The 14471-nt window shown below is 32.1% G+C and overlaps 1 protein-coding gene and 1 pseudogene across 1 annotated transcript; both read left to right on the top strand.

The window, feature by feature from the left end:
- Positions 1 to 8575, top strand: part of LOC111395252 — a 20317-nt pseudogene extending 11742 nt beyond the window's left edge.
- A 4922-nt stretch (positions 8576 to 13497) lies between these two features.
- On the top strand, positions 13498 to 14292 carry LOC111396525 (glutaredoxin-C5-like). The gene has a single exon (XM_023022940.1). It carries the CDS (start codon positions 13705 to 13707, stop codon positions 14086 to 14088), a length of 384 nt encoding a protein of 127 aa, XP_022878708.1. The 5' UTR covers positions 13498 to 13704; the 3' UTR covers positions 14089 to 14292.
- Positions 14293 to 14471: the final 179 nt, after the last annotated feature.

Genomic DNA, 14471 nt, shown 5'->3' with positions numbered 1-14471 from the left:
AGATTCTAGTCGTAGTTAGGATAGAATTAATTTGTCTTGAGAAAGAAAGTTAAATACTTTAGTTTTATCGATTGCCGTGAACGCATGAACGGAACTATATTACGAATCAAAAATTGAAATAGATAGCAGTAGGTGGATTCTAAACCCAATACAATCACCCATAATTTGATTAAAAACCAAACTTTTATTGCTTTCAATTATTAATTTAGAATAATCACAAAATCAAATAGTCTTTTGTTTTACATAATTCAAGTTCCATACATAAATAGTAAACTTGAATTGAAGTTATTCCCTGTGGGACGAAATTCTCAATTCATCAATTCTATTATTTGCCAACGATCCTATACGCTTGCGGGGTTTCGCACGAGTAGATATCAAATAAAGCTAAGAGAATACCTAGTTATTCTATCCTTCTATGAATTTTATATCTTTGATGATTAAATTTAAAAAATAATAATAAAATCTGACAAACAAAATAGATATGAAAAATGTCATGAGAATTGGTGTTAAGTTGTCTAGTTAAATTTTAAATAATTACTGTGTTGACAGGTGAATTGTCGAAAGTAAAACTTAAAAATTTAATTCCGTAACTAAAGTCTCTAATAATGTTCATTAGCACATTAAAAATATTTAGCCTGTTATAAGGACATTCAATTACTTTATATGCAATAATTTTTTATACATTATTTAGTTGCCTGTATAGATTATAGGGTGAAGCAGTAGCTATGTAATCTTTATAGTTATTAGATAACCACAAATCAGACCTAAATGATAAAACACCATTATATTTATTTAAATCACGTATTATCCATGTCTTTTTTAATTATATAACAAAAAGCATCAGAATGAAGAGTGCTTCTGAAAAATGGTTTATACTTGGGATGGAGATATTTCTGTACGAATGATTAGGTCTAGTCACTAGAGAACATCGCCATACCTTTGCACATGTTCTATTTAGATGGATCGTACCGATACCCTTTTGTCAAGTTAACTTCTCTTTGCACTTTTACATAGTGCTTTGTGCTCTAGTTGTCCATCAACCATTGCATTTGTGATCACTAATTTGAAGCGTTCTGAACACTTGGCCTTTTGTTGGCTCATTCATCATTTATTGCTTTAATCTATTGTCATTGTTTCATCATCTTCTTCAACATAATCCAAATCAATTGGAATCGTACTTCCATCGTCATCACCCAAATTATTAGAAATTGAAATGTCATTTACACCACTGAAAATCGTGATCTAATGGTGGATCAGTTTCTGAAGTGTTGGAAGCTTGGAAAAAAAATGGTTGAAATCACCAATTTCCAACAATTTGTTGCAACTCATTTGAAATATATGGAAGAGGTAAAATAATCGAATTTATACTAGAATTGAACATAACTCAATTAAGCAAATTTATAGTTGAAATTTAGATTGTACAATAAAAGAGCTAATATGGAGATTATAATAATCTTCAATTAAAAATGTAGATATTTGTAGAAAAATAAAGTGAGGGGGTGTTATATAGAGGTAAATTACCATTTTTTTAAAGGGAAAATTACCTCAAACCCTACACTTAAGAATTTAATTTCATAAATTAGATCTTAAATTTTTTAACAATAATTAGATCTTAATTATTTTGTAATGTAAATATAAATATACCCACCCCACATAATACATACATGATACAACAAATTATCACTCTTATCCCCACAATCTACATTACCCACACACTCCCACAACCACCCAATTCCAATTGCAAATGTGTGTTTTTGGGCCGTCCATCTCTCTCTTTCTCTCCAAAGCAATCTCTCTCTAAAAATATAAGTTTTCCCTAGGGCTCCACAAAAAATCGCGAAATCGCAAACCAAATCAAAATCGTTAATTTGAAGNCTCTCTCTAAAAATATAAGTTTTCCCTAGGGCTCCACAAAAAATCGCGAAATCGCAAACCAAATCAAAATCGTTAATTTGAAGCCATTGATTTGGGTTCACATGGACTCGTGATTTTTGTTTCCTCGAATCGAATCAAACCATTTCAAATGATTTGGTCTAATTTTTGATTTTCAAAAAACACACAAAATCGAACCGAACCATTTATAAATTTTAAAAACATTAATTTTATTAACTCATAAATTTTACAGTTTTCATTTTTCAAAAAAAAATATGTATTTAGCAATATAAATTATAACAAGCCCATTGAAATAATCATAGAAAGTAAATTAGATTCATCATTATCGACCTATGTTTAACAAGTTTACAACACATATTCTCACCTGATATCTAAACTAAACTAAAATTATTCCCAAATTTTATGAAATGGAAAAAAAAACATATATTTTCGACAATTCAAATCATAATTCAATAAAGCTACAGCAGCAAATCATGTCCAAAGCTTCAGAGTCCTAACGTATCATTTCCCAAACATTTGGCGCTTATTTGCCACTGCTGAACGAAACACAGTCGCCTTTTGTCTGTTAATACGTTAATTTCTACTTGAATCGCCTCCTTCGCTCTTCTCTCTTAATAGATTTTATATTCTCATTCAAGTCATTTTTTCATTGTTCTGTCTTTTATTTGTTGTTTTTAAATTTATTATACACTTATGAGTTGTGATTTGAATAGAAAAATGACTATTTGTATGCCTAGATGATTAAGGAACTTGTTTGTGATTTGGAAAGAACGAAGGATAGAGCATATTGATTGTGTGAAAATGTTAAAATTCTCTAACTAGTACTATTACCTTCTACTTTCATAAAATAGCTAGAAATGAATTCGTCACTTTCCAATAAGCCTAAACTCTATCAATTTTTTTACATTTAAACATATTCTATTCAATTCTTATTTAACATCTCACTAGCAAAATGTATGGAGTTATAACAAAACTATAATAACAGAATGTGACTCTCCTTTTACCAACTGCTATGTGATAATATGAAAGTCGAACAAGAAAATGTAAATAGAAGTGAAGAAATATGTATTTGTTCTATTAACATATTTTAGCAATCAATTTTGAAAATAATTTATTCGTGGGTGTTAATGTAGATATGAATGTAATCTGACATTTAACATTTATTAGTTCTTGTTTAAATTTATATTTTTAACTTGTTTTAAATGTATTACTATAATGTCGATAGATAAACCACGGATTAAAATTGAAACAAACTACAAATTATGGTTTGATTTGGTTTGATTCGGAAAAAAAAATGATTTAGTTTGGTTTGAAAAAATTACAAACCACATTGAATGGTTTGAGTTGAACATATAACACAAAACGTTCAAACCAAACCGCATTTACCTCTAGTTTCTCTCTATATAAATCTACATCTACAAACACAAACAAAAAGGTATATGCCCATACTTCTAGGGGTTCTTCATCGATGGTGTCAACAGTGTAAGGAAGCCTTTTCAACAATTTAATTTGGTTGCTTTAGTATGTCGGGTAATCCAAGCTAATTGAGTCTATTGTTGAAACGTCAGTTTGTCATTTCTTTCATTTTTCTTTTTGGCTGGGGTGGAGGAAGAAGGGGGTTAATATATTGAACCTTTGTTGTTCATTCTATGAATTGTTTTTTCTATAGTTTATAACCTTTTTATGAATTATTTTTGTCTTTTTGCTGCATTTCAACAATCCAAGATTGTACGTTACTAGCATCACTTGTCAATAAAACTTTAAAAAAATGGAAGAAGAAAGGCTCAGCATAGATAGTTTGTAACTATACGGAAAGTTTGTTTTGAATTTTGACTTTTCTAAACGTCAAAACCCCACATATTGTTATAGGGCTGAACAAGAAATGAGCCAAATCGAACAGTTCTTCTTAAATTAAATATCCGAAAGAGTATCTGAATAGAGAATGACGAATTTGATTCGATTCTTGGTTACAGACCAGAAATTGAAGAATCGAATCTTCCTAATTTTTTAATTCATTTATCTTAAATAAGCCAAATTATTTTATTTTGTTCTAAATAAATTGGCTAACTAATTAATTTAGCCTAAACCTAAAATATGATTTTTCTATTTCTAATTTTCAGTTAGCCCTATTTTAATAATATTGACCTAAATTTTACTCAAATATATTATTTTACCGTAATACCATTTCTATAGTTCTGGAGAAAGGGAATTAAAGCTTAGTTACGCCTATCTTCATTATTGTGAGCTCGATATCTTTATCTTTAGTGATTTTAACAATCAAAAAAGAAAATTCAACAAAGAAATGCACAACAGATAAATAAGATTGGATTACTTTATTTTATTAGAGTTAAGATTGAACATAATGTTATTTAAATTAATGTAGTGTTATTGTAAATATTTAAAAATTTAATTATTATATGGATCCCAGGTATCGAATGGAACCGAACCTGAATGTAGGTTTGCACAAAAAATCGCGAAAACGTAAATCGAATCGAAACCATTGAGTTGAAATCATTGGTTCGAGTTCACGTGGACCCGTAATTTCTTTTCCTAAATCGAACCAAACCATTTCAAAATGGTTTGATTTAAGTTTAGATTTTTAAAAATCGTACAAAATCGAACTGAATCATTTTAAAGTTTTTTAATTGAAATATTAATTTTATTAACTTAAAAAAATTTCAGTTTTCACTTTTAAAAAAAAATACTAATTCAACAATACAAATTACAACCGACCTATTGAAATAATCATAGAAAGTAAATTAGATTCATCATTATTGATCATGATTTAATAGGTTCACAATACATGTCCTCCCTCGATATCTAAGCTAAACTAAAATTATTTCAAAATCATATGAAATGAAATATATATATATATATAATTCAACAAAACTACGTAAGCAAATCACGTCCAAAGTTTCAGAAACCCTAACATAAACTCTCATTTTCCTAATATTTGACGCTTATCTGTCATTGCTAAAGGAATCGTCAATCGCCTTTACCTATTAGTCTACTAATCTCTACCTGAATAGCCTCTTTCTCTCATCTCTTTGGTAAGTCTTAGATTCTTATTCAAGGTGTTTTTCCATTGTTATTTCTTTTATTTTTTTTATTTTTTTTTTTGCACTGATTATACACTTGTGAGTTGTAGTTTAGATAGAAAAATGATTATTTGTGTTTTAGATGATTAATGAACTTGTTTTTGATTTGGAAAGAACGAATGACTGAGCGTATTAATTGTGTAAAAATGTTAAAATTTTCTAACTAGTACTACTATCTTCTACTTTCATAAAGTAGTTACAAAATTCCTCAATTTCCAATAAGTCGAAACTCAATCAATCTTTGTACATCTAAATATATCCCGTGCAATCGTTATTTAACATTTCACTAGCAAAACAAAATGTATTTTAACCAAACTATAATAAAATAATGTAATTTTACTTTTACCAACCACCATATGACAATATGAATATCAAATAAGAAAAAGTAAATAAAAATGAAGAAATATGTATTTGTTCTATTGACATTTTTTAGCAACCAACTTTGAAAATAATTTATTCATGGATTTCGTGGTAAACAGAATGCAATTTAATTTAACATTATTAGTTCTGGTTTAAACTTATATTTATCTTATGTTAAATACATGACTATAATGTCGAAAAGCAAATCCCGAATTAAAATCGAACCAAACCGCAAATTATGGTTTGGTTCGAAAAATAAAATTATTTGGTTGGAAAAAATTTCAAATCGCATAAAATGATTTGAGTTGAAAATATAACACAAACCGTCCAAATCAAACCGCATTCACCCCTACCTGAACGGTTTCATAATTAAATTTGAACTCGACAGTTCCACTTATTGAATATTCGAAAATTCGGGTTTAGTTTGGTTCTCTTTGCCAAACCTTATCCAGCCTATTGCTATATATAATTCATGGACTTGAGCGATTTTGGCTAATTTTATTATTTTTTATTTTTTTTAAGTTATAAACAATGGACTAGGCTTTGTTAGGCTAATTTTGAAATATTTTTTTAAAAAAACATGTGCATTTTGATTTTAAGCTTGTTATGCTATTAACCAATCACGAACGTATCCCATATGCGAGACATTTTGAAAAAGCATTGAACATACGTGGGTATATGCACGCATTTTAGGATATTGCTATATATCCCTTTATGTTTTTATTATTATTATTTTTATTTTTATTTTTTTTTTTTTTGGTTGAAGGAAAGTATTAGAGTAGGCATTACCCATACCTAAAACAAATTTTATAGATGAAAAAAAAAAAAAAAACCTGGTTATGTATTTGAAAAAAAAAAAATTGAATGTAATTTTTGAAATCATGTTTGGTAATATAAATAACTGAAGAGTACGTTTAAGTTGCTGTAGATCAAACCATTGCCTGACGTGAACAGACGATGCCGCTCCCACCACCTCTCTACACTAGCTCCAAACGTGCACCCTTCATCAACTCAAAAAATTTAACTACAAGGAGGAGTAAAAGAACACAAAAATGCACGATGGGCTAAAGCCTAATTATACTACATCAAAACAGCTAATCAAGTTGTGTGGAACAAAAAGTCCCCCTCAACCGGGTCAACGTCAACTATAACCTACCAAATTCCGAAAAATAAACCACTAAATTCAAAAAATTCTCCTCAAAAACTGTTGCCTAATCACTCCCCTTCTTCCTGTTTGTTTTAGCCTCTTGTTTTCCAGTCCCCTTCTCTTCGTCTTCTCTTTTCACAAAAGAGAAACACAATTTCTTTACCAATGGAAAAAAATGACGGCTTTATCAAGAATGACCAAAATTTGTGCAATCCAAGAAGCCATCACTCAGACGCATTTGTTGATACATTTGATGGACAGCCTAGATCATGAGAAACTATTGATGATGATTATTGGAACCATGGTCAAATTTCTCAAGATATCGATCAATTCATTGACACCCTTTCTACCATTGATGACAAGTTAAATCCACCTCACATTCTTGAATATGTCGAGACATTTTCAAGAATTGTCGAATTAAGAATTGCCAAATATTATTTGGGCAAAATCAACACGAAATTTGGCAAAATTATGGAAAAGGATGCATTTTTCATTGAAGCTATTAAGCGTGTGTCGAAATTAGCCAATGCCTTCAGCGAGTTTTCATCGAGTGAGAGTAAATCCCCGGCCTTCAACCGAATCAGCATGGTGTTACAACGTGCCATGGCAATTCTAGAAGAAGAATTTCGTTTGCTTTTAGAAGATAATAAAACCAATTCTCAATTGAATTCTGACTTTTTTCAAAAAATCGTCATTTAATTACAAGCATCAAGATCGTTCCCACCAAGGTGAGTCCGTAAATGGTGATTTTCCGACTTATTCATTGAAGGTGATAACTAAAATGAACAAGATTGCTTCTACAATGATTTCTGCAGGATATGAAACGGAATGCTGCCAAGTCTATTCCGTTTCAAGAAGAATTGCATTCAATGAACAAATGAAAAAGCTCGAATTCGAAAAGATCAATATCGATGATGTCCTCAAAATGCAATGGGAAACCCTTGGAGGAGAAATTTCCAGGTGGATCAAAGTAGTTAAAACTTGCTCCGGTTCTCTTTTCCTCGGCGAGTCCATTTTTCCCGATCATCCTTTAATCTGCCGGAGTCTTTTCAGCAATCTAGAACGGGCAGTGGGTCATACAACTTCTTGATTTTGCTGAGGCAGTGTCAATAGCGAAAAGATCAGCCGAAAAGCTATTCAAATTCTTGGACGTTTACGAAACCCTCCAGGATCTTATTCCGGCGATTAGTCATTCGTGTTCGCTTGAATGCGAGCACGAATGGACATCGGAGATCGCCTTCGCCAGGGACCGGATTGGTGAATCGGCGGTTATTATATTTGGTGACCAGGAAAATTCAATCAAGAGTGATGCAGTGCACCCTCTAACACGTTACGTGATGAATTATTGAAATATGCGAGTATAAGAACACCCTTGAGAAGATTTTTGAGAAACATGCAAAGTTGGAGAAGTCTGTCCTTGTGTCTAACCATTTATCATCTAATGATATAGAAAAAGAAAGTGAGAGCCCATTTAATTTCGAGACTGTGGCGAGTACGACGCCCTTTCAATACAGGTCGTGACAGTAATGGACCTATTGGATATGAAGAGGCAAAATCAAAGCTCTATAGGGACCATTCACTACGTTACATTTTCTTGATGAATAATGGTAGATATATTCTAAAAAAAGTCAAGGGTGCGACCGAAGTCCGCCTAGTGATGGGCGACATATGGTGTCGGAGGAGATCAACTGTGGTGAGACAATTTCACAAGAATTATCAAAGGGAGACATGGAGCAGAATTTTACTGTGCTTAAGCCACGACAAATTGCAAGTTAACGGTAAAGTCAACAAATTGATGCTCATGGAAAGGTTCAAGATTTTTAGTACAACATTCGATGAAATACATATGACACAAAGTACGTGGGTTGTAAGCGATGAGCACCTTCAATCAGAACTTCGAGTGTCAATTATGGCAGTAGCGATTCTAGCGTATAGATCATTCGTATGGAGATTTAGGCAGTATTTGGACAGTGTAAAAGTTGATAAATACATAAAATACCAGCCTGAGGATATTGAGACATTGATTGAAGGCCTTTTTGATGGTAATCCAACATCAATGGTTAAAAGGAGAACGTAGCTGCTAACTTATTTTATCAAGTTGAATTAATCAAAATGCATGGTTCCTCAAGAAATTCAAACTAAGAAATCGGAATTGCAAGTTCGATCTGTATGATACATTTTGTTTCAGATGTACGTTTCTCTATTTAATAATGCTCCAACTTATCTTGTAATTTGATACATTAATTTGATTTCACTTTTTTTGACGTTTCGTTGTACATTTATATAACTTATTGACCAGTTTTCACCTTATCTTCCATTTTGGGATTGGGATGTTCGTAAGTTGGTTTTTAGGCATAGGAGTCCACTGAGAATAATGGTCCAAATTTTCCCATACGAAAACAAACAGCCATGTTTACACAAGCTTTTACTTTCACATAAAGTGTATGTGTGTGTGTGTCTATATATGTAAAGTGTGTGTGTGTGTGTCTATATATGTGTGTGTGCACGCGTATATGTATATGTGTGTGTATATACATATGTGTGTGTGTGTGTATGGGTTATATTATAAAGAAATAAACATTAAAACATTACAATTGTATCATTTTAATTAGAAAAGACAAATTGTTGATACTATAGTACATAAAATTAGTTGCATCAATTTTTTTGGTCATTTAAGACATCTTTAATAATTCAAATATCTTCTATTGTTTATTACGTTTAAAATTCTTATTGATTCCGAGGGATGCACGTACTAATATAATGGTTCAATAATGTACGTACATATAGTGGTTGTTCCAATTATTCTAGTAAATATAATGGTGTACTCGTTGACATTGCTGAGATTTTCAATTGATAGCGTTGGCTATGTTGTCCACTACGAGCCATCCATTATCTTGTAATAATGTCATATAGGTTTGGCCAAGTACACTTCGAGCCAAATCTAATCTTATAGGATAGTTATAATTGATTAAACTTATATATATATATATTCATGAGGTTCATAAGTACTACATATATTTACTATGTTCAGGCTTCTTTATTACAAACTTATGGTCACGAACTTATTATAAAAAAAATAAAAAGAGTGATGGAGACAATGCAAGTGCTACTATGTTCAGGCTTCTTTATTACAGGCTTTATTGGTCATATACAAATGCAAATGAAAGTACAAGATTGGGAGCAGAACATGGAATGAAGAGCCCTTCTTTTCCTTAAATCCGGTCAACCCCTCAAAGTTAAGAAAACGTGCCTGCTTATGCTTACCACGATGTGAGTAAAAGTGAACAAAAGCAAAAAAGTGGGAGACAACAATGACATGGAGAGTTAGTTTCTGGTCGGATGTTGATGGATTCTCGCCGGTTTTCGCCGCATCCGTACTTTACCCGCCGCCCGACTCCATACTCTCTGCCACCGCTTCAGTGCACGCGCAACCTTTATTCTCATGGAAACTGCCACACCTGCTGTCGCTTTAGGTGGACACTAATACTATTTGACCATGATCAAATCTTACTTTGTCTTGCTAATGCTTTCCCAAAATTGCATTATTGGGCCTCAATCTATTGTTCGATTAATAACTTGGTCTATTCCCAAAATTATTTAGTTTTCAATTCTAGGATATGACATCAATTTAACATTAATTTGAATTGAACTCAACATATTGCTAAAAGAAAAAAATATTTCCAATGTTTTTGTTAAATTTTATGAAACCATACGTCACTTCCAATTTTACTTTTTGAATTTTTATTGATTTGAATTTTTATTGATTTTCAGGTTAGGTTTAGTCAAATAGATGTCAAAGTTAGCATTGATGGTGTCTTTCGTCTTAGAGCATGTATGTCACATTGGCGTCCAATAAGGTGATTTGAAATGAGTCGTGTCAATTGATATCTATATTCGAAGAATAATTACGTAACCACAATGAAAATTTGTAAAGGTTGTCGTCGACTTGGATTTTAAAATATTATAAATTATAATGAATTTAATGAAGTTGAATAGATTTTCATAAAATTTATAAGAATTATGTTAAAAACGGTAAACCTAAAAAGAATTTGTTATGCTTTTCAAGTTTCAAATCTATCTCAATCTCTTGAAGTCCTATTAATCAAACCCTTATAAACTTTTGAGTTATTAAAAATATTAAATTTACAATAACTTAAAAATTGGGTAATTAGCACAAAAGGTCCATATTTTTCAATGTTATTGTGTAAAACGTCTATACCTTTCATTTTTTTAGCTTTTTCGCCTTTATTTCAACGTTTCATTGCAAAAAAAAAGGTCAATTTCACCATTTTTAATATAAAATGACCAAAATTCCCTCTCATTTAAACAAAACAAAAAAAAAAGAAAAGAAAAATAAAGAATAAATTACAATATTACTCCTAAATATTTTAAAAAGTGCAAGTGAGTCCAAGTAATTATTAGAGCGGCTAATAGCACAAAATGTCCCTACGTTTAGCCTATAATATGCAAAACGTCTCTACGTTTCAAATTGATAAAAATGATGTTTTCCGTAATGAAACGTGAAAATATGGATGAAAATACAAAAAAAATTGAAACGTAGGGACAATTTTTGAAAGAAGTGTCAAATGTAGGGAAGTTTTATGCTACTAGATCTTATTAAAATATTTAAAATAACAAAAACTCTCTCTCTCTCTCTCTCTCTCTTCCAAATGTGGTTGTCACATTAGAGGTGAAAAACTCCGACCAACCATTGTCCAAACCGCTGAACTTCCATACCGCTGAACCATCTGTTGATATGTTAAGACCATAAAGAGAGACATCCTCATGAGTATAGTCGATTGGTATGTTAAAAATGACATGGGTCTCTCCGAAACAGGTGATACTGTTAATATTTGTATTCTCGAGTTGGGCATTTTGGCTTACAATTCCAAACAAATTTATTAACATGAAGATTTCAAGAATGGATGTTAGGTGGTATTTGTAGAGAGAAGTAAAAACTTTTTAGTGGTATGTTGATCCAGTAGTTTGGGTATTGATTTGCTAGAGTTTTTTGGCTTTTAAAATGGCTGACCCATTTGGAGAAGGAGAAGAGAGAGAGAGTGTGAGTGTGGGTTTTTTTAATATTTTAATAAGGCCTAGCAAATAAAAAATAAAAAAATCCCTACGTTTGAAATAGAAAACATCATAAGTTCCAATTTTTTTTGCATTTTCATCCATATTTCCACGTTTTATTGCGGAAAATATCATTTTCACCAATTTGAAAAGTAAGGACGTTTTGCACACTATAAGCCAAACGTAAGGACTTTTTGTATTATTAGGAGTAGGATTGTAATTTATTTTTTATTTTTTTTCCGTTTTTTCGTTTTATTTAAATGATAAGGTATTTTGGTCATTTTACATTAAAAAATGGTGAAAATGACTTTTTTGCAATAAATCGTTGAAATAAGGGTGAAAATGTCAAAATAAAAAAGGTATGGACGTTTTACACAATAATATTGAAAGGTAGGAACCTTTTGTACTAATTACCCATAAAAATTCATTAAAATTTCAATTGCAAATGCCCGAAATATTAATGGTTCGAGATAAATATGTAGGACAATATAGTAGGATCAACAATGCAATTTTATCTAATGGGAATTATTACATTGTGTCAAGTACAAAGGTGGACAGAGGGCTGTGGAAAACCATAAATATTTGCTTTTCCATTATGAGAGCTTTTGGTGTGTTCTAAGTGCAAAATTTTAAAGGATATGACATCATACAAAGAGACGAGCATGCATCATTTTCGAAAGCTTCGATGATGTACAAATTAAAATTTAAGTGCACTTTATGACATCTCATTTACGCAATTCCAATAAAGACATTTCACCATCACTATATTAATTCTTCCTCCCTTTTACCTTAATGATGCCAGCACAAAATTTAAATTCTTACTATTTTTTATACCTAAGCACATAAATTATGAAACAAACATTCAATTTGCTTCCTCAACTACTCTTCTATATTGTTATAGAGTGCCTTAAATTTCGATTCAAGCAAGAACGATGCTATGTATATAGAAAAAGTTTGATCGAATTTTTATAGATGCACACTTGACAGTTTTATATTGGCATTGACGGCAACTATATGACTTCTGTGAGTAATTTTCATGTACTCTTCAAACAAAGCCACTTTATTAATTAACTGTTTACATAATTTGCATATATATGTCACTTCATGAGAAATTTGAAAATTTTAGACCATCATACGGACTTCATCGTCTATATCTTTATATTGCTTAAAATTCAACATCGAACTAGATAAGCTCTATGGAACATAGGCATCTCAAAAGTTCTGAATGTATTTCATTAGTGTGAGATCAAGACTATATTTGAAAGATGTAAAAAAGATTGATTGTACGACCAATGGTGGATTTAGGCTCAGCCCAATCCAATCCGCCCAACCCATTTCAATTTTTCAATGGTAAATTTTTTTCTTTCTCTTTACATACTAGCTCGGCTTAAATTTTTTTTTTTTTTTAATTCTATCCTGAATCCATATTGAGCAAGAACGAGAACCGTTGCCTACTCGTACTTTTTAATAATACGTGTCGTAATGTTGGTATATTATAGATATTGAATAATGGATTAAAGAGGAGACAACATGTGCATTAACTTCTTTGGTAAGACCCGACAATAAGGACGGTCTCAGCCGTCGTCTATACATACAAACGTAATGCAGAGATTTTGGCTGTAAGAAAATCATTCCTTTCTGGTCCTAAAATGCCTCATCTATCTATCTTTGAATTTTAATACAGGATCGAGCTACATAGCCCGTACAAGTGACTGCATGGTTGACATAATACACACACATGGAGGTCGGAATTATTTTATTCACGGGGGATCCATGTCGATCATGTGAGCGTGCGGTTACCCGAAGTGTCAACGGCACGAATCATTTGGCATTTTCCTAGAATAAAACATTATTTTTCCATAAGTCACATAGCCGCCTAACACTTTCAGAGTATGTCTCTGGGCTGTCCACAGTCTGTGCTTACGTATTTTTCCATCCTTTTAAAGGAAAAACTACGTAGATACTCTTAGCACGCGTTGCGACAAACATCAGACAACCCCCGTACGCCTACCCTTACCCTACCCCACTATACACAACACTCACATATATAAAGACACAGATCAGTCTTCAATTTCATCATCATCTGAACATCAGTCTTAAGATTTTTTATATTTTTGAATAAAAAGAAAGAAAATGCATTATCATGCAGAGTCGTATGGGAATTACAATGCTTCCACAGTGCGGCAGAACGCGGCGGTGGACCCTTTAGAGAGGGTGGTGCGGCTAGCATCCGGAAGTGCAGTGGTTATATTCAGCCTTAGTACATGTTGTATGTGCCATGCAGTGAAGAGGCTCTTCTGTGGCATGGGAGTGAACCCAACTGTTTATGAGCTAGACCTGGATCCTAGAGGGAAAGAACTTGAGAGGGCACTCATGAGGCTGCTTGGTGACGGCTCCGCCATGCCGGTTGTGTTCATCGGCGGTAAGCTTGTCGGTGCTATGGATAGAGTTATGGCGTCACATATTAATGGCACTTTGGTTCCACTGCTCAAAGAAGCTGGAGCTCTCTGGCTTTAATGTCCGTTTTTCAGTTTCTTAGGCGGGGAAAAAAACAAAAAGGGGCTTTGGCCGTTTTAGTATTCTCTTCTGTTTAGCCAACTCTTTCTCGGGAGTTGTAGAGTTGTTACTCTATTAGTTTGTTCTTAAAAATTTCTAATTGAGTACTGATGTAACTCTGAGCAAATCCTTTGTATAGAGAATGAAGTTTAACATTCATATTTATGTGTTTTACTCACTAATTTAAACCATTTAAAAGCAGAAGGAGTCACAATTAAAGTTACTACGAATTAGTCAAGTATAATGGTAAATGGCCTGCTTGAGTGTGTGTGTGTGTGTGTGTGTAGCAGTGGTATTGTTTATAAGATGTTTAAAAAATCTGTAATAGTTAATATTTTTCAGAC

This window comes from Olea europaea, chromosome 6, assembly GCF_002742605.1.
Source record: "Olea europaea var. sylvestris chromosome 6, O_europaea_v1, whole genome shotgun sequence".
In the NCBI taxonomy this organism is placed as follows: Eukaryota; Viridiplantae; Streptophyta; class Magnoliopsida; order Lamiales; family Oleaceae; genus Olea; species Olea europaea.
This window is presented reverse-complemented; position numbering and strand designations above follow the sequence as displayed.